The sequence below is a fragment of the Canis lupus genome, chromosome 19 (genome assembly GCF_003254725.2).
Source record: "Canis lupus dingo isolate Sandy chromosome 19, ASM325472v2, whole genome shotgun sequence".
NCBI classification, from domain to species: Eukaryota; Metazoa; Chordata; class Mammalia; order Carnivora; family Canidae; genus Canis; species Canis lupus.
This window is the reverse complement of record NC_064261.1, coordinates 1,323,478-1,344,166: the sequence shown is the minus strand read 5'-3', so window position 1 is coordinate 1,344,166 and position 20,689 is coordinate 1,323,478. Positions and strand designations below refer to the sequence as shown.

General features: G+C 39.8%; 1 protein-coding gene across 15 annotated transcripts in view; it reads right to left on the bottom strand.

Moving 5' to 3' along the window:
• Positions 1-20,689, bottom strand: part of INPP4B (inositol polyphosphate-4-phosphatase type II B) — a 707,387-nt gene that overhangs the window by 109,388 nt on the left and 577,310 nt on the right. For 13 of the 15 annotated variants that reach the window (XM_035702054.2, XM_025462335.3, XM_035702058.2 and 10 more), the window contains 2 exons: positions 18,348-18,525; positions 6,030-6,233 (listed from right to left, as the gene is read on the bottom strand). In XM_035702054.2, the coding sequence (XP_035557947.1) occupies positions 6,030-6,233; positions 18,348-18,525 (382 nt within the window). The remainder of the gene's footprint in view (positions 1-6,029; positions 6,234-18,347; positions 18,526-20,689) is intronic. The other 2 variants (XM_049097162.1, XM_049097161.1) reach the window with 1 other exon arrangement.

The following is a 20,689-nucleotide window of genomic DNA, read 5'->3' as shown; positions in this document are numbered from 1 at the left end:
TATTTCATCGCACAGATTGTCATAAAATCCCGACATTCCTTTGGGTTTAATTGTTTGCTAACTTGAGGAAAATAAATCTTTAAAGCACTCAGTCATTTAATAAGTAAAATTCAGCAAATAACACTTTTTTTGTCAATGATCATTTTAGTTTCAATCTCTTCCATATTGACTAGATAATTATTATCCAGATTCATGTCATCAATTTTGCCAACAAAACAGGTTGAACAGAGAACAGCCTCACACTGATTTAGAATTAATATTCTTTCTTCTAACCTCAAAAAGAAAGGCTTCTCCATGTATCAACAGAGTAGAATTCAAGAGTAATTTAAAGGCATATATTTACTTTCCAATATTTATTATAAGAAGCTAAAGGCTTAAGCTAAGTAATTGTCAAAACTACAGTCATTATAAGACATTAAATAAAACAATTTTTTAAATGGAGCTACTGTAATCTTAAGTGCAAATCTAAACCAACCTAAATAATTCATATATCACAGAAACCTAACTAAATTAACTTAAAACACTGAATTATTTCAGGAAGTTGATTAGACTTGTAATAAGTGCTGAAACTTTTCTAACACCTAATTAACTAAGAAAAGTGGTACTCAAAGTTATGTTTCCAATTCATTTAATAGCACAGTCTCTAAAGGCATTTTCAATTAGCTACATTTTCTTTGGATTTACTCAACTTTTCAAAGTAAAATAAAGCTTTGAAAATAATGTTAAATGGTTATGACTTTGGTAGATTTTTTTTTAAATAAGGGATTTCTATTTTTTAACCAAGTTATCTTTTCTATTTTTTAACCAAGTTATCTTTTTAATAGGAAGGAGTTGCTATGGAAAATCAATTAGAATGTTACATGAAAATCAAAGTTGGTTACATTTGTACATTTGTACATAGCGTACATAGAGTCAGATTATATTGGGAAGAGAGAGTTAGAAGCAATTTTTCTGAGTGGGAAAGATTTTCCTTCTAAATGTGGTAAATTTAGAAAAACTATTCATATACTTTCTAGCAACAGTGCATTCTGGAAGAAATTCAGAAATTATATGAAAGAAGAAAAAGAGGGAGATGAAGACCTTTATTATTATCCTACCCTTTTGCCTGTGAAAGAAACCAAAATAGCTGAGAAACGGTGAAGACCCTTCTGCATCAACTGGAAGAAAAAAATCGGTAAGTCTTTTTCCTTCCAAACTTGTTCTATGAGGCCAGTATCACCTTAATTCCAAAACCAAAGACCCCACCAAAAAGGAGGATTATAGACCAATATCCCTGAGGAACACAGATGCAAAAATTCTCACCAAGATACTAGCCAATAGGATCCAACAGTACATTAAGAAGACTATTCACGATGACCAAGGGGGATTTATCCCCGGGATGCACGGCTGGTTCAACACTCATAAAGCAATCAACCTGATGGATCAGATCAGCAAGAAAACAAAACAAAACAAGAACCATAGGATCCTCTCAATAGATGCAGAGAAAGCATTTGACAAAATACAGCATCCATTCCTGATCAAAACTCTTCAGAGTGTAGGGATAGACGGAACATTCCTCAACATCTTAAAAGCCATCTACGAAAAGCCCACAGCAAATATCATTCTCAATGGGGAAGCACTGGGAGCCTTTCCCCTAAGATCAGGAACAAGACAGGGATGTCCACTCTCACCACTGCTATTCAACATAGTCCTAGAAGTCCTCGCCTTAGCAATCAGGCAAGAAAAAGAAATAAAAGGCTTTCCTATTGTTAAGACTAAGAAAGTATTCTCAAAATAGTGGGAAACCAACGACCATGTGGACTCCTACCACGGTCTTCACTGGTCCTTTCCAGGGACTGGAATTCTTCCTAATTTTTCCAAATGTTGCCAGTAAGCGCCTCTCTTCACTTTCTTTGGTGCCTATTTGAAACTTCTACTCCTCTCCTCAGCCTGTCCTCCTCTTCTTCCCCTTCTCTTTGTACAAGATTCTGCTTTAAAGATAAAATAAGGCACCCAAAGTTAAAATCCAAACTATATAAAGAACTCATATATATATAAAGAACTCATCAAGTTCAATGGGAAAAAAAAAATCTAAAAAGTGGCCAGACCAGAGAAACTGAATGGCCATCTTTCCAAAGACGTCATCAATGTAGCCGACACGCCCCCCCGCAAGGTGCTCATCACCAGGGAACGCAAATTCAAAGTACAACGAGCTATCCCCTCATACCTATTAGAGTGGTTATCATCAAAAAGACCAGAGATGACAAATGCTGGCGTAGATGCGGAAAGAGGGAACCCTGTGCCCTGCGGAGGGGACATCAACTGGTGCAGATGCTGAAAACCAGTGTGGAGGTTCCTGAAATACTGAAAACTGAAGAGCCGCGTGCCCCAGCGATCCCGCTTCTGCGAACACATAAGCCCGAAGGAGATGAAATCACAATCTCAAGGGGGTCTCGGCAGCCCCACATCACTGCGGCTCTGTTCACAGTGACCCAGACACGGACGCGACCCGGGTGTCCGCTGACAGGTGATCGGACACGGTTGCGGAATGTCCCTGAGCCACGACAGGAGGGAGGAAGTCCTGCCACCTGCCACCAGGAGGATGGGCCCCAGGGCACTCAGCTCAGTGACCTGATTCAGGTGGAGAAGCACCAGTCCTGTCTGATCTCACTTACGTGTGGCATCTAAACACGAACAAGCAGAAGCCAAGTTCATCGCAGCCCAACACACTGATACTGCCAGAGGTGACGGTGGGGGTGGGGAAAGGGGTGAAGGGGTCAGAAGGTGCGGCCTTGCAGTTATGGGGTAGTAAGTGGGGGGGGGTCATACAGGTGGTGACTAAGCACCCCATACTGAGGGTTGCTAAGGCAGGGGGTGGTCACCACTCTCCTAACAAAGGGATCCAACTGCGTGATGCAGGGTGATCCAATCAGTCGTGGCGTGATTTCTCAAGCCCTTATGACGTGGGCACACCTCAGCCTGGCACAGCCTCACAGGTCAACTGAGTCTCCACACAACTGCGAGGGCGCCAGGGGCTCAGCGGGTTGAGCGTCCGCCTTCAGCTCAGTCGTGATCCTGGGATGCTGGGGCTGAGCCCCACGTGCACCCAGTTCCCAGTTCCCCCCCACCCGCTGCTGCCCCTCCCTGTGCACCTGCGCTCATTCTATCAAATAAATATATGAAGTCTTTTCTTACAAAAAATTCAACTGGGAAAATATCTTAGACAAACAAGAAAGAGGCCATCCAGCCTCGCCTTGCCTCCTTGAGTGAGGCAACCTCACCGGGGTGCCTGCAGCCTGTGCCCAGGCCCGGCCTCCAGCAGGTGCCCCGGGGAGGCCTGGCCCTGCCACCCACAGCCGCATCCCATCCAGCGGCCTCTGGAGAACAGACATGCTCACTTTTCACCAGCTCTAAGGCAGAACAAAGAAACAACTAAGGATGATCTCACACACACACACACACACACACACACATGCTCACTCTCCCAACCGGTCAGCTAGCGAGGCCCCCATCCTGTTCCTTGAGTCGTTAAGTCTCTATTCGCTTTTAAATCGCCTGAATATTGCTTCTGGATCCCCTCCTTCCAGCTTCCCCGCCCCCCCACCGTGCAACCCGAAGCTGCTCCTGGTTCTCACCGCCTTGAGGTCCCTGGGTCTACCCCCCACCACAGCGCAGCCCCCACCCCTACCCACTCTCCCCCCTGGCACATCTGTACGCACAGCCTCGGCGGGGCTCACACAGCACAGCCCACCGCCTGCCCCCGGCTCTCTCACACCGATGTCACAGCCTTCTGTGACTATCTGGTTGCATCCACCAGGAGACAGGGATCCCGCATTCCAGAACCCAAGGATCTAGGGTCACTGACCTTTCCACCTGGAGCACCTCCAATATAGGTCTCAAAAATTATCGAAAGAAAAGGAAACCAGGAGGGAGGGCAGTGGAGGGACACCTGTGAGCAGCAGGGAGGCAGACGAGGGGAGGCCTCACACGACATAGTGAGGTGAAAATGATCGCGAGAGACGATATCTAAAGTCCTGACTTAACATAAAAATGGAAATTATTTGTCAAAAGGTCAACATTATATGTTTAATTAAGTGAAATACGAGTTCTTTTCTCTATCTATTCAAAGTCTTTAGGATTCACAATACACACTGTATGCTAGATCCACTTTCCCCATTTACTTCAAAGAATCATATTAATCCCCATAATCAGACTATCTGATCTACGCGCCCTAAAGAAGCCAACATGCAGCAGCACCACTAACGTGATGCCGCGCGCCCGCTGGGCCCTTCCAGGCAATGGGGCGATGGGGTGATGTCGCACAGGAAGTCATTTATCTCATGACCACCCCAAGAGCTACACGAAACGGAGGCTGCTATTTTCACTTTACGGTTGAGAAAATTGAGCTTCAGAGAGGTTAAGAGGTATGTATGCCTTGGAGCTGTGAATAAATTGAAGAAGGTGAAGGTAAAAAGGGGAAATATTAAATCTGCGCTTTTGAAAATGCTTCTGTGGGAGAAACGCAATCTTAATCAGCATCAACAAATACTTATTCAGCATTGACCCCTTGGAACCCGCCTCTGTCTTCGCTGTGATGGAAATTTTATCAAAAGAAAAGATGAGGCATCACTTCACAGCCCTTCAGACAGTAATTTTGTTGAGAGAGTCGGGCCTTTCAAATAATTTACTCCCCGAATGCTCTTAGATTCTAGGGGGGCAAGCAAAGTAGTCACCAACTGTTTACCACCTATATGACCAGGATGCTACTTTCTTGGTTAAACTCACGATGTGGTAAAGAGCTTCCTCCTCTGGGTGTGTGATGTGCATGGACTTTGAATGGTTCCTGGATAATTAATAGGTGCTTATTCAGGAATAACACCGCTCCCCTGTCCCCAGAACCCTCGTGTTTCTCTGATTCCGTCCAACTAGAGTTCTTATTGTCATGTTGGCTTCCTTTTTTTTTTTTTTTCCTTTTCGCCTTTACTAGCTATTTTTTCAGATGCTTTTATGGCCATCTTTTTGCCCATTTTAGAGCACCTGGAGCCACAGGTGCTCTTTTCTTTTAAATCACAGAATCATGAACAGGAAGGATTTAGGAGATTTTTCCATCCACCGCCATTTAAATGCTAATACCTTTCGAAGTACATCCAGAACTGAAACACTGGATCGCATCAAGAAAATATTTGCAATGAGTAGTGGGTTATGAGTGATTTTTGACTCTTTTTCTAGAAAAAATACAATTTTTTTTGTATTTAAATTTTAATTATTTTTTTTCCCAATGCCATGAGTCTTTCAAGAAGAAATCCTATTTGCAAATTCTTTACATATTGTGAAGACTAATTAAAAGCAGAATGCCAACTTTACAAATATCATAAGGAGAAAAATTCCAGTATCTCTACTAAAAACTCAGTAACAAATCATCCCCCAATCCAGGTATGCTAAAGTCTATTTCAGTCTTTTTCTTTTTTTTTTTTTTTTGGTATTTCTTTTTTTTCAATTTTTTAAATTATCTTTTTATTGGAGTTCAATTTTCCAACATATAGCATAACACCCAGTGCTCATCCCGTCAAGTGCCCCCCTCAGTGCCCATCACCATCACCCCTACCCCCCTTTCCACCACCCCTAGTTCGTTTCTCATAGTCAGGAGTCTCTCACGTTCTGTCTCTCTCTCTGATATTTCCCACTCATTTTCTCAGAAATGAGTGGGAAAAATACAATTTTAATGGTTTATATTACCTTTGCAGTAAATGCAGAAAAGTATTCAAAAGTCCTATAACTGCAGCATCGTTGTGTGTGACCACAGACACACACACACACATTTTCATGCTAAATAAATGTGATCAGGAGTAAAGCTTGCGTTTAGAATTTGCCCCCAAGGAACACATTGATCCACAATCTTTTTTTTGTTTTGTTTGTTTTTTTTGTTTGTTTTTTTGATCCACAATCTTATTTGTGGATGAAACTTCCCACCTTGTTTTGATGAAGAGCAGACATTTCTCATCTTTCTCGCTCTACTTTGCAGGGAGGCAAGTGATGTGCAGGAGACTTACCCACTCCTCTTCATCGTAGTCTGAGTGATGGGGTATGGAGTCCTGCCTTCCCACCAGCGGGGGTGCGTCCTGGGGACAGCTGTCGTCTGCGCTGCTCTTAGGAGACGGTGGCTTCTTCGGGACACCTCCTGGCCTGGCAGTGTAGAGGGCTAAAAGAGCGCTCCTGACCAGCTGATCTTTGAAGGCATGCACGAAAAGCTCTGTCTGCAGAGAAATCAGCAACGATTAGAAACTCCACGGTAGGCACCTCAGCGGGGAGCCAGGGAAAGGTCAGCTGCACACCTGTTGGCACCTCCGTGGTGTGCCCGGTGGCAAAAGTACAGGCAACAGAGAGAAAATGATTCATACCGATCAATGAAAATAGTTGAGCTCTGGGATGCTGCCAAGGCCCTGAGTCCTCCCGTGCTAGAAGCCAATGCGGAGGTTCTGTGGACGCTGTAACACCAGCTGGCTCCTCAGCCCCCTCGCCCTTAGCTCCAAATCCTGTCTTTGAAGATGGATTTCACCAGAGAGAACCATTTGAACACCATCTACCTGCTGTGGTTTTCAAGTAATTCCAGATGCACCTTAAAAGAAACTGTGGCGAGACTACACACAATCTGTATTTTCAACAGAGCAAAAGGCTACAGAAAGGAAGATTATGCCTTTAAAAACAGAGGCAGGAAACGTTCTTCTTAGCACCTCGAGTAGATTGCCACAGTAGAGAGGGCATAGGCAGCCTTCCCATGAGGGTATTTGGCTTTCATTCCTTAGTATCCCCTTCTCCACTGTCTCCTCCAGCAAGTGGCTTCAGTAATGCTCAGTGCTAATGTGGCTGCTGCGAAACCCGCGGTGGCGGATTTCACAAGCTGGTGGTGGATACCGAGTGGGTGCTATAGAAGCGACGGCTGCCCACAGGACAGGCCCTCACAGCAGTACCTGGAGTTTCCTGATACAACGTCCCATGGCTTCACCCTGCACTCTACCGGAGGACGCGGTCATCATACCACCTCAGCGTGCACGTGGTCCAACACGCCAGTCAACCCAAGAGCGGACACGTACCTCAAGCACGGACTCGTTGGTAGCACAGTCACACTTGTAATCTGTTAGGAAGGAGGCCTTGACCTCTCAGCGTTATGTTGAAGGACAGTTGATACCACCCCATGTCATGAGACACTCGGATGTAATGCTGACGTCATCGCTGCCGTGACTCAGGGTTGTCCTTCATCGGTACACTGGCAATATGCACTCAGCAGCGCCAAGTCTAACTGACGGCCACTAAATCATCCCTTAAAAACCCCTGTTGTGAGTGTCAACAATGAAAGAAAACCAACTAAACCTCATGCAAAACGACTGCCTAATAAGATGGTATCATATCTACATAGTTAGGTCTTTGCCATGGATCATGAAGCTCAAGAACTGGAAGAGACCCTACAGTCAGACCTCTTCATGAACCAGATAAGGGAACTAGGACGCCTGAGTGGTGCCCTGTCAGAGAACAGGCTGGTACCGGCAACGCAAATGGAACAGAGCCGAGTTTGCTAACACGCTCCGTTACTCCACTCCACCTACCGACCCCCATCAGCTGCTTGCTTCTGCTCTTCTTCCCCTTCCTCCTCAGCCTCCAGCTCCCCGGGTGCTTGGGGCATCTATCCGCTCTTGTCATTCATCACGTCTATAACCACCGACGCAACTATCTCCCCTGGTAAACGTGGCGGGATGTTTTTAACTACTCTTTTCATCTACTGGTCATACTGAAGGCACTTTGAAGGTTAAGTAGACAAGAGATATTTAAGAAAAAAAAAAGAATAAACAAGAATAAAGGGTTGGAAAATATTTCGCTAATAAATTAGGAAAACAAAATAAAGAGGCAGCTTACGCTGGAAAGGCACAAAAGAGAAGTGTTAATTGATGTTCACGATGAAGTGTTAAAACGAGAATGAAAGTTACAAAAAAAAAAACACTGATGATAAACTCAGCCAGACAGTACTCAGACAAGGCAGTAGAGTCATAGCAAAATGGGGAAACATGTTATTTACATAATTTTCTTATAGCGTGCTTAGATCGATCAATGTGAATTTAAATATTTTAAAAATGCAAATTTGCTTCCATTCAGCTTAACTAAACTATTTCTTTATTGATAGTTTCCATAAATTCTTTTGATTTATTTTTAGAGCAAAACAGCTTGCCTTCTTTGAATTCTTGCTACTACAGCTCCAGTCTCCCTAACAGTCACCTAATTACTATGTAGCTGAATATCTATTCACACCCAATGATATCCACAGCTCTTGTAATTGCCATCATTTTCTTCCCATCACATGCATGCACAAAGATTCCACTTCATTTATTCAAATCTCATTTGGGTTGATTTATCACCAAAGACATGAAAGATAATACACCGGATTCTTACCATTTTACAACCCAAAATTTTCCTGGGGGTAGCTGAATGAACACACAAAATAATGCAGCAACATTTTGTGTCCATACTGAAAAATTGTCCTGACTCTTTGGAAACTCTCTACATCGTCAAGATCCCTTGCGCAGAATTGCACTTTGCTAGAAAATCGCTACGTATTCCACTGTTATAACCATAAGGCCTAGGAATTTTCTTGACCAGCACTACTACGGAGTAAATGTAGGCCAATGGAAACCCTGATGTCTTACAGACAAAATAAATCAGCTTGAAGAGGCCGACGTAAACACTTAATGCCAACGCATCTGCATGCAGCTGTTCTTGCAACAGAGCTGATACTAGGGAAGCGAAAAGTCATGGGAAGGACGCGACCATGTCTGAGTTGCCCACTGACTCAAAGTACCGAAAACCCTTTTCCTTTTCTGACTCAGCTCACATTGCATTATGTGAAAGAAAAAAAGTTGTGTAAATGTTATCATAACGGTAGGCAGAACAATTTATTTAAAGTCGTTTAATAATATAGCAAAAAAAAAAAACCCAAAACATAAGCTCTGAACCTCCAGTAGATCATTTCATTTGTTATTTATTTATTTACTTATTTATTTATTTAATTTTTGTTTGTTTGATATTTAAAAAGAGAGAGAAATGTTATCTTGAAAATGAAATGTTTTCCTGCCTTACTGTCATTTTTCCAGCTCATATTCTCATGCAAGTGTTCTTCAAAGTAACACACAGAATAATCCACAGGTATAAAACCAGTAAAATTACTTCTTCTGGGGATGAATTTCCTGGGTTCCTAAATATTAACGGCAGAGGAATAGTCAGGAATGTGTTTACTTAAAATGGCCCTTTTCAACTAGAGATCTCAACAAATTAAGCAAAGTATTCTATTTAGACTCTCCTTTTCTCACTGAAAAGGTTCAAAGCAAGGCCTAACCCCACCTAAAATACAGAAGTAGCCAATGACATAAACGGCGATTATTATTATTGTACTCATGAAAATGACAAAAAAGAATCCTATTTATTTTTTTCCAGACCCTACCACTCTCTATTGCTTTGCACACAATTAGCTTCATTTATTTTCCTTTTTCTTTTTTTTTTTAAGATTTTTAACTTATTTATTCATGACAGACACACACAGAGAGAGAGAGAGAGAGAGAGAGAGAGGCAAAGACACAGGAGGAGGGAGAAGCAGGCTCCATGCAGGGAGCCCGACGCGGGACTCGATCCCGGGTCTCCAGGATCACACCCTGGGCTGAAGGCAGCACTAAACCGCTGTGCCACCGGGGCTGCCCAGCTTCATTTATTTTCATCCGCTACATGGTCCCTATCTGATACCATTTGATTTCTTTTTTATTATTGAGGAATAATTGACATACAGTGTTATATTAGTTTCATGTGTACAGTACAAAGATTCGACATTAGCATATATTGCAAAATTATCACAAGTTTGGCTATTTTTATTTTTTAGAGATTTATTTATTTATTTGAAGGGTGGAGGGGCAGAGGGAGGAATCTTCCAAGTGGACTCCCCAGAGCATGGAGCCCTCTGCAGCTTGACCCCAACACCCGTGAGGTCATGACCTGAGGTGAAACCAAGAGTCAGTTGCTCAACGGACTGAGTCACTCAGGCACCCCTGGTTATTTAAAAAAATTTGATATGCTTTATGATTTCGAAGGGCAACAGTGCTATACTCTGGAATTAGTCCACTAATATACGTTCAACATTGCTCAGAGAAAAGAACATCGAACCTTCAGGAGAGGCACTTGACATCTGGGCAGGCCATATGAATTATTCGCTTGACCTCGGCTGAATCACATAATCGCTTTTCCCTGGTTTGCACAAAATTACAATGCCTACTTGTGAGACCTCCATGCTAGTTCTCTGAAAACTGTGACGTGCATGCACTCTTTAATTTATGCTCCATGCTCCTCTTTCTTAAATGTCCTTTTCAGTTTCCTGTGTTGACTCCTCATTCCTGGCTCATTCAAAATCTGGTAAGTGGATCCTAAGGGACCTGAAGCCATTTTCTTGAAAGCACGGTTTCCATCGGTGACATAACGCCTTTCTCCAAGGCTTCAGCTATCATCTTCACGCCCTGGTCTCCCAAATCCATCTCTACCCCCTTCCTGCCCCAGTCCCTATCTCCTTCTGAAAGTCTCTCCAGTTTAGAAGTCGCAGCCTGATCCTAAGTGTTTTTACTAAGTGGGTTCTGCTCAGCTTTTCAAACTGTGTAGGGTTGTCGCTCTGCAGCCACCCAGAGCTCTGGATCCTCAGGAACACTTATTTGCTAGATTAGTCATCAATTTCTACTAATTATGCCTTTTCAGTAATCTCAAAGATTAGTCCTTTCTAGTTCCACAGCTAGTCCTAGTTAAGATCCTTCCTACAGGGACGCCTGGGTGGCTCAGTGATTGAGCATCTGCCTTTGGCTCAGGGCGTGATCTTGGGATCCCAGGGTGTGATCTTGGGATCCAGGATTGAGTCCCACGTCGGGCTCCCTGCATGGAGTCTGCTTCTCCCTCTCCCTGTGTCTCTGCCTCTCTGTCTATGTCTCTCATGAATAAATAAATAAAATATTTAAATAAAATAAAATAAAATAAAATTTTAAATAAAATATTTAAAAAAAAGATCCTTCCTACATCGCATGTGGATACTTCCCAGAGTCTCCTTACTGGTTGATTCACTTTTCTCAGGGTAATGCTTCTTTCTACAGGACGTTCTTCAAGGCCACTGATGGTAAACATGCAGTTCCCTGAATCCCAGCCCAGAACTGCTGAAACAGAATCTGCAGTTTTAGCAGGTTCCCCCCAAGAGCAATCCTGACACTTTGCAATGCCCAATAACCTCCAACTATTCAAACCCACTGTCCTAGCTCAGTTTCTCTATTCCTATGGGGGTGATCGCCACCAAGCATGTCTTCATCCTCCCTTACTCAGTCACCTTCTGGTTTGTGTACGAGACTTTCTCTTGGGTAAATAACCAGGAGTGATCATAGACATCTATGACCTTATAGACATATATATATGTAAACTTCATGACACTGCTGGACCTTTCTCAGTACCTATAAGTGACATATGAATGTTCCAGTTGTTCCATATCCTCCCCAACTCCTCATATGCTGAACCTGTTGGACTTCAGCTACTCTAGTGGGTAGTTACTACTATCTCATTTTAGTCTAATTTTGCATTTTCCTAAAAACAAATGATGATGAACATCTTTACATGTATTAATTTGTCATCCATAGATCTTCTCTGGTTAAAATGCCATTTCGATTCTTTGGCCCATTTTTTTTTTTATTATTTTTATTTTTTTGGCCCATTTTTAATTGAGTTGTTTGTCCTATTGTTAAGTTGAAAGAATATATATTCTGATGTAAGTCCTTTGTGATATGCATATTTTACAAAAATTTTCTCTCAGTCCATGACTTGTCATTTCATTTTTTTAAAGGTTTTATTTATGTATTCATTGGAGAGACACACAGAGGGAGGCAGAGACACAGGCAGAGGGAGAAGCAGGCTCCATGCAGGGAGCTTGATGTGGGACTCGATCATGGGACCCCGGGGTCACACCCTGAGCTGAAGGCAGACGCTCCACCACTGAGCCACCCGAGCGTCCCAATACCTTTTCATTTTTTAATAATGTCTTCTGAATAGTGTCTCTGAAAACTTTAATGAAAGTTTTTGGTTTTGACAATGTCTTATATATCATTTACTTTCTTTTTTGGTCCCTAGTTTTGTGTCCTAGAAATATTTGCCTAACTCAAGATGACAAAAATTTTCTCCTATGTTGTCTCCTAGACCTTTCTTTGCTTCTTTTTTTTTTAGCTTGTAATTAAGATCTATGAATCATTTTGAAATAATTTTTATAGATGTGTGAAGTAAAGATAAGGAAAGGTTCAATTTTTTTTGCATATGGATATCTAATTGTTCCTGAGTTTTACGTTAAAAATGCATCATTTTCCCAGTGAATTTTCTTTGTACTTTTGTCTAAAGTTATTTAAATATATATGTGTGGATATATTTCTAGATTGTCTATTTCATTCCATTGATGTCCATCCTTACACTAATAAGTTACAAGCCACATAATACATTGGGTATTACTTTTATTTATTTTTTTCTAAGTTGTTTTTCTTTTCTTTTTTTTTTTTGAGAGTGAGCACGAAGAGTGTGAGTGGGGGAGGGGCAGAGAAAGGGAGGGAGTGAATTTTTTTTGAAAGATTGTATTTATTATTTAGAACATAAGCAGGGGGAGGGGCGGAGGGAGAAGGAGACAGAGAATCTCAAGTAGACCCTGTGCTGAGCTCAGAGCCCACATGGAGCTCAACATCAGGACTCTGAGGTTATGACCTAAGCCTAAATCAAGAGTCAGACACATAAATGACTGAGCCACCTGGGCATCCCTGGGTAATACTGTTACATGTGTTGGGGCAGCCCGGGTGGCTCAGCGGTTTAGCGCTGCCTTGGCCTCAGGGCATGACTCTGGGGTCCTGGGATTGAGTCCCACGTTGGGCTCCCTGCAGGGAGCCTGCTTCTCCCTTTGCCTGTGTCCCTGCCTCTCTCTGTGTCTCTCATGAATAAATACATAAAATCTTTTTTTAAAAAAAGACATAAAATAAAGAGTAAATGTGTTTAAGCAAACCAAAGTTTGCATTTTTTTGTATCTGTCCACATACTTGCCATTTCTGGTGCTTTTTATTCTTTTGTGTAGATCTATTTTTTCCATGTTATCACTTCCTTCTGCCTGAAGACTACTTTAAAATCTGCAGGAGTACAAGCTTTCTATGAAATCTGTTTTTATTTGTCTAAAATGGTCTTTATTTCATCTTTATTTTTGAAAGATATCTTCTCTTGATATGGAATCATACTTTGTGTGTGTCAGTACTTTGAAGATATGACTCTATTGTCTTCCAGCTTACATAGTGTCTAATAAGAAGCCTGCAAGTAATTCTGTTATATGTCTCTTTTTTTCCCTCTATTTTACTTTATCTCTGCCTCTCAGCAGTTTGATGATGATGTATCTTCATTTTTTGTAATGTTTATTCTGCTTGCAGTACATGGAGATTCTTGGATCTATAGCTTCATTCTTTCTTTGAATTTTGAAGAGTTTTCATCATCCTTTCAGCAAATATTTGTCGGTCTTCGTCTCTGCTTCTTCCGGGACTCCAATGACATGCATATTAGATGTCTTGGTATTGTTCTTTAAGTCATTCATGTTCTATTTATGTTTTTATGTCTTTTTCTCTCTGTACTTCAATTAAATGGTTTCTGATATTATGTTTGTAAGTTCACTATTTATTCTTCTCAAGTGACCAATCTGCCAAGTCCACCTTGTACATATTTTTATTTCAGAAATTATATTGTACATTTTTCTCACTTCTATGTTATTCTTTTTAATCTTTCTATTTTCCCCTCATGCTGTTATGTGTTTCTCTGCTGCCCTAAATATATGGAGCATATTTAGAGTTGCTGTTGTAAGGTCCTTATCTGCTAATTTAATCATTTCTGCCATTTCTAGGTCTGTTTCTGCTGCTTGATTTTTCTTGTGGTTATGGGTTATATTTTCCTGCTTCATTTTTGTTTGGTATATGCTTATTTCGCCAATTAAATATTTACCTTTTAAAAGAGAAGTATAAAAAAAAATAGAAATACTATCACAAAATTTCATCTTCATTTTTACTTTTTTCTTTTTTTTTTAAGACTTTATTTATTTATTCATGAGAGACACACAGAGGCAGAGACACTGGCAGAGGGAGAAGCAGGCTCCATGCAGGGAGCCTGATGGGGGACTCGATCCCAGGACCCTGGGGCCACGCCCTGAGCCAAAGGCAGACGCCCAACCACTGAGCCCCCCCAGGTGTCCTATGTTTCCTGCTTTTGAATTCTATAGGATGTTTCAGGTTAAAGGATACTGGAAATTAGTTAAGGTCCCTATCTATGTAGTATTTGTCCTACAACATCTAGTACAATATCACATAATTAAGCGTTTGATATTGCTTTTTGATGAGCAAGAATAATAATGATTTTCTAAACAAGATCTATCCATCTTTATTAAATAGAGAATGTGATGGGCATTAAAGCCAATGTCACACATATATCTAAGCTATGAGATACTGGATACCTATACATTATCTATACTTTGGTCCTTATTTTTTCAGTTTGAATTTCATCACATTACTTTTTTCTCTTTTTTCTTTTTCATAGTATTGCATCTTTCAGTCGAGTGGGAAGGAAAATATACTTTTATCCCACCCTATTATTAACCTTTCAGATCTAATGTTAAAAATTTGGCCTATCCTTTGTCTTCTCTATTCAAGCGATTCATATAAACCCAGAGTCTGCCTTTTGTTATGACCCTATAAGATTAAGTATTTTCTTTATTATTTTCATGAATTAATATGCAAGAAACAAACCCAGTCATTCATTGGGAGGTATACTAATAATTTAAAAATTGGAATAATTTGAGTTTGTGCATATTAGGACATGAAAAATTATTAAAAGTTTTTATTCTATGAAATTTCAGTGTTGTCCTCCCCATTCTCACCCCCCATATCCCTACTTCTTTCCTTAGTTGTATATACAAGTGTCCATCATAGAACTCATGGAACATTTGACCATATTGTGTAGCGGTTAAACTCACAGCATCTGGAGCTAGACTCACGAGGTATGTGCATTACATATATTTCTGTACCTCAACTTCTCCTACTGTATAAAATAAGGATATCAGCAGCACCTACTTCATAGGACTAGAAAGATTAAATGTTGAAAATAATAGTGCCACTTCATGGACTTGTGGAAAGTTGTAATAATACCCCATTCACAGTTATTAAACCTCTAATAAATACTAGCCATTATTGTCATCATCATTAGCATAACAAATAACCATTACCATCAAGAACTTTGAATCAGGAACAGATTTGTGTCTTATTCCATTTTGTGTGTCTAGAAACCACACCTGATCATTTGTAAGAATTCAGTAAATATTTTTACTTTTCATAAATTATGTTTGTTTTTTCCACCAGTAGTTGTTTAGAGGGATGTAATTTTGCTGGGAGCCTCAGTCTTGGTTATCAGTAATGGCAGACATGATATGAATTGTCTTCAAATCTACAAATACTGCTGCTCTGAGATTCTCTGGACATGCAGTTGGGTTTCTCTGTCTTTGCTTTCCACCCCCAGATTCTGAGTATATAATAAATCTGATAATTTGTCCAATGCTATCATCTCCAGATGCAACATGTTTCCTAAGAGGAGAGATGTCACCTCATTACAAAATAATTGAATGCCTAGTACAGAGAACTCTCCCACATTGGGCTATAGAGCTTCTTCGATAGTATGAACACAGATAATACTTATTATGTATTGAATATGCTATATGAATGAATTCCAAAGAAAAAAACCAAAGTATTTATTTTCTAAACATATCACTTCAGACTCAATAAGAGAAACAAAGGGACTATCCACAATAAAAGGATTTTTATGCTCTAACCCACAGTGTGCAAGACCTGATCTTAAGGACAAAATGTCTTGGGACACCTGGCTGGCTCAGTCAGCTGAGTATGCGACTCTTGATCTTGTGGTTGTATGCTTGAGCCCCCCCACCCCCCCCCCCCGGGTATAGAGATTACTTAGAAATAAAATCTTAAAACAACAAAAATCCAGAATATTTTAAGCTAAATCTTTCTAATATTAAATTGAAATTTAAGATGCTGCTAATAATATTCATCTTTTATGCTAAGTTTGTGGATCATATGTTGTTTTAAACAATAAGCTATTAGTTGTCTTCATATATTATGCAAAACTCTGTTAACTTCTTAGATGATTCTTTGAAAATCCAGGCATGAATTCTTAAAATAAAGCATGGCTTGCAAACTTAATTTGAAAAAGGCCCCCCGATTTCAGAGGCTGATGGATTTATTAGTAGATGAAGCTTGTCTACTCAGTAGAAAAACACAGGGAACAAAGTTGGAGCAATGCTGAATTAATGGAAAAAATACACACCCTGTCCCACCCCCCGCTCCAGTCATTGCGGCAAGTTGTAAATGATGTATGAAATGACGAGCTCCTGGCCAATGCACAGGAGCATAGAAATCCTGCTCTGTAATCATTGTAGTAATAGGCCATTTGCTAAGATTTTCTGCTCAGGTGAATGTAGAAACACCTCCCATCATCTACAAATCCTAAAAAGAAATCAACCAAAATGAAATTATATTATTTTACTATATGCTAAATAATATAATTATTTATTATAATTATATTTTATAATTATAAGAGTATAATTACACTCTCCTCTTTCCCTCTGCTTTTTTCTAGCTATGACATATGTACTGACTATTAGAGATGTTTATTGACTATTGGGATACCTAAGTATTACTGAGAAGTATTACTGAGGAGTAACAAAAGATGCTTAAAAATCTTTTAAGAAGGAAATGTCAAAATACATATATTACACAGGGGATACCAGAAAGATTTTCCACTCCAGAGTCAGTCAGGTCTGGATTTGAGCCCTGGATTTGAGCCTAGGATTTGTCTGAATCCTATGTTTGACTCTAGCTGCACGATTTCATACATCTTTTTAAAAAATTTCTCTGAGCTTTGACCATTTTCCTCTGTGAGATGGAGATAATATGCACCCATGATTTGAAAATTAAATTTGAAAATTAAATGAAATAATGTAAGTCATAGAGCACAATATTGGGCAAAGTAGGGTATCTGTAAAATATGGGTCATTTTTTTCTCTCCTTTTCATGATGGAAGTACCTGTTATGTCATGGAAAGAAAGATGAATTTTGAACTGAATATCTTAGGTTTTCGTTTTTCACTTTTTGATTTATGAGACAATTCAGTTGACTTTTTTTGAATAGATATTAGCTAATTTTTGAAGAAAACAGACATTAGTTTTTTTCTTTAAGGAGATATATGATAATGGACACATAAAAATGTTCTCTAAGTGCTAGGTTTTAATATTATAAATTAACATATGTGAATAATATATATATATTATATATATATATATATATAATTCTCAGGTTTCTATGAATCTCTTCTTTAGGGTCATGACAAACTACAGTTACCTTATTCTGAAAAGATACTATGAGAGTTTTTTCTTTCTTTCTTTCTTTTTTTTTTTTTTTTTTTGTTCAGTTGCTTCAAGGTCATATTTATTGGAAATATAAGAAACTGCAAGATGTCCTCGGAATGCAAAGGTTGAGGATAAGTGTACTGGTTTTACATTGAAAATCGAGCTGCAACTTATCTTTTCTGTCTTGGTTCTCTCTGAACCTTCAGCTGCCTTCACGAGTTATGGAAGTTGATGTTGAGTCTTTACCCTATGCTGGCCTACCTTTCCTCTTTGCATACACCAGGGCAAGTCACCTTCGAAAAAATTAAGGCTTAGGTCCCACTACATTTCAAACAATAGCTAATATTTTTGGAAACTTTTAAAACCTTCTTCCAGCAGATAAGGTTGCAGAAAGCAAACTGAGGCAGAGGATTACCCCATGCTGCCGATAAGAAGCCACATCAGAGTCGTGCTTTCAAATGACATGACATTCTTATTCAAATGTATAGCTTCATATGCATAAAAATTAGTTGATCACCAGAAGAAAGTAATTTTCAGAATCTAATTTAACTCATTTAATAAACCCACGAACCAAAGAGAATGATAGATGTCAAGAAAAAAGAGAAAATGTACCTCAGCCAATAACAGGTTACATTTCCTACTCAAAAAAATTAATACTTAGTAAGACTCGAAAAGAGAATGAGGCCAGCTCGTTTTGATCCTGTGGCGATACTTTGAAGCTTACTTTTTAACCTAGGCTATTTTACATTTCCAGATGCTATGAAAGGCAATGTATGCAGAAAGCAACACCAGTGGGGATTTGGGGATTTCATTTTCCCCACTGTAGTGGTGATTTGGGTCTTACTTTTTCTGAAAGCATCTTTAAAGAATTCTTCAAGCTGTCTGGAGAATGCTGGCTTGCAGAATTAAGCAGTAGGTCTGCATGGGTTGCTATCAGAGGTTGTAGTTGATTGATGTTGCTGAGAACTTCTTTTGCTTTGGCTGTGTTTTCAGGTGAATAGTAAATAAACTGGTATCCAGTACTGGAACAACAAAGATAAAGACAAGTTACACAAAAAGCAGAAAGAATTTGCAGCCCTTAGTACCAGACGGCAAATGAGACACAGAACTCCAAATAGCAGGACTTCCTTTTGAACAGATCAGAACTATTCTAAGAGGTTTTTATGATGTCCTAAGAGGTTTTTAGGTAAAATGACCATGGTAGTTTTTTAAGACCAAGGTATTTTTTTAAAGATTTTAAAAGTGAACCACTTCTAAATCACCAGGAAGATTCTTTACAATTACATACATCAGGTGTCAGTATTCAAAACAAATTATTGTTAATTGCTAATAAAGCTTGAAGTCACATTAGTAGAGAGGGAAAACTATGAGCTTTTATATTCATGCTAATCTGAATATAAATCCTGGCTCTGCTACCTACTAGCTGGGTGACCTTAGGCAGACTTCAGTTTCCTCCACAGGAAATTAAGAATAAATATATAAGAATTCTAAGAGGTGGGTACGATTTGCCATCATTCATGTGAAATGCCTAAAATAGTGCCTAACACGGAGCAAGCGTTCAAGAAGTACTACCTCTATTTTTCCCCATAAGACATAGGGCAGGGTGAGTAAATTTTAATAGCCAAGAAATGGGAAGAAAATGAATTAATGCCAAGTGGGCATGAGGAGAATTTTACTGGATGGATAGAACAAGAATATCTATAGCATAGCAATGTCATTGTGCTATCTTATCACTACCCATTTTGTTCCCAGTGGTTTCTCATTTAACTTTAAAAAAAAATCTAAAATTGATCACTAATTGAAGAATTACTGACTTTTATAATCATCACCTATGAATTGGTCAAGCATACTATGAGGGTTATGAGGATTAGGATTCCATGGAATGAAGGAATTTTTGGATTACAAGAGACAAAGGAGGCATTTCAGCAGGGAAGGGAAAAAACCAGCAAAATACCAGCCAAAGAGAAAGAATGGGCAAGTTGACATGGTTGGTGCAGCACCTGCTTACATCCCTTTGCATCCGGCTGTCAAAGCATTTTTCAGGTACACCTTGCAACCTGTGTTGAGTATTTATTGAGTGTTTTCTCTACACTTACCAGTTAAATATTAAAATTCCCATAATTCCATTTCTTATTTACAAATCTTAGAATCCAGTAAGAAAAATTAACATTTAGGGAGCACTCTCCCTCCCTCTCCATTTACACTAATGATTTTTAGGGGAAAGGATCAGTTTCTGCAGGAAGACCACACTCTTTTTTTTTTTTTCACACTCTTTTTGTAAACATACAGTGAATATTCCTATTATCTTATTTATTTGTTTATCGCAATGATTAAAAGAAACATCCTTGGTTGCTTGGACTATTCAGGAGATAGGACAAGAAGCTGAGGAGGGATACAGGCTTGTGAAAGCTCAGAAACACGTTGCTACTGTGCGACAGGAGAATTTGCTCTTAATTTTGCACTTACAGACTTTCAGGTTTCAGAAGTGGGAGCCTAAAAATAAAACATAACTACTTATTATGCATATTGCAATGCAAATTAAAGGAAATGAACAAAGAACAATGGTGAGGAGGAGAAGGAAAACAATTGTCCCTGCCAGTTACCTATAACTTTTTCTGGTTCATCTGATCTCATGGGGGAGTGTGCTAAGGCCCCCAACAAAAATCACAGCCTGCGGTGTCCCCTTACTCATCTCTCTGTAAGACACAGTGGACTAGGAAATGAAACCACGCCGTGTTATTTTTGCAAAGAAAATGATTATCTAAAGATCTCGGTGGGCCATGGGGTGGGGATGTTGTTTGATAGCCAGCTCCTCCGACAGCAGAGAGAGACTTAACCACAGACCAGTAATGTGCAGGAGCTGCTTGGTGGCCCCTCGCCACGGCTGCGATCCTCTGTGCCCACAGGCCTCCCACCGCTTAGCTCAAAAGCAGAGTTCTCAGGGCCATGTGTGATCTTCCATCTTTCTCTTCCCATAACTGACCTCTTTCAGGGGGTCATGGCTGCCCTCTCACGATGCAATCCCATGCATTCTTTTGACTCCTGTCACCATTGCCTTCCATCTGTACTCATGTCATACTTCCCTGCAAGTTCCCCATTACTTTATTCCTGAATGGTACCTACTTTCATCATTATTATTTTTAAAAGATTTTATTTATTTATTTATTTATTTATTTATTTATTTAT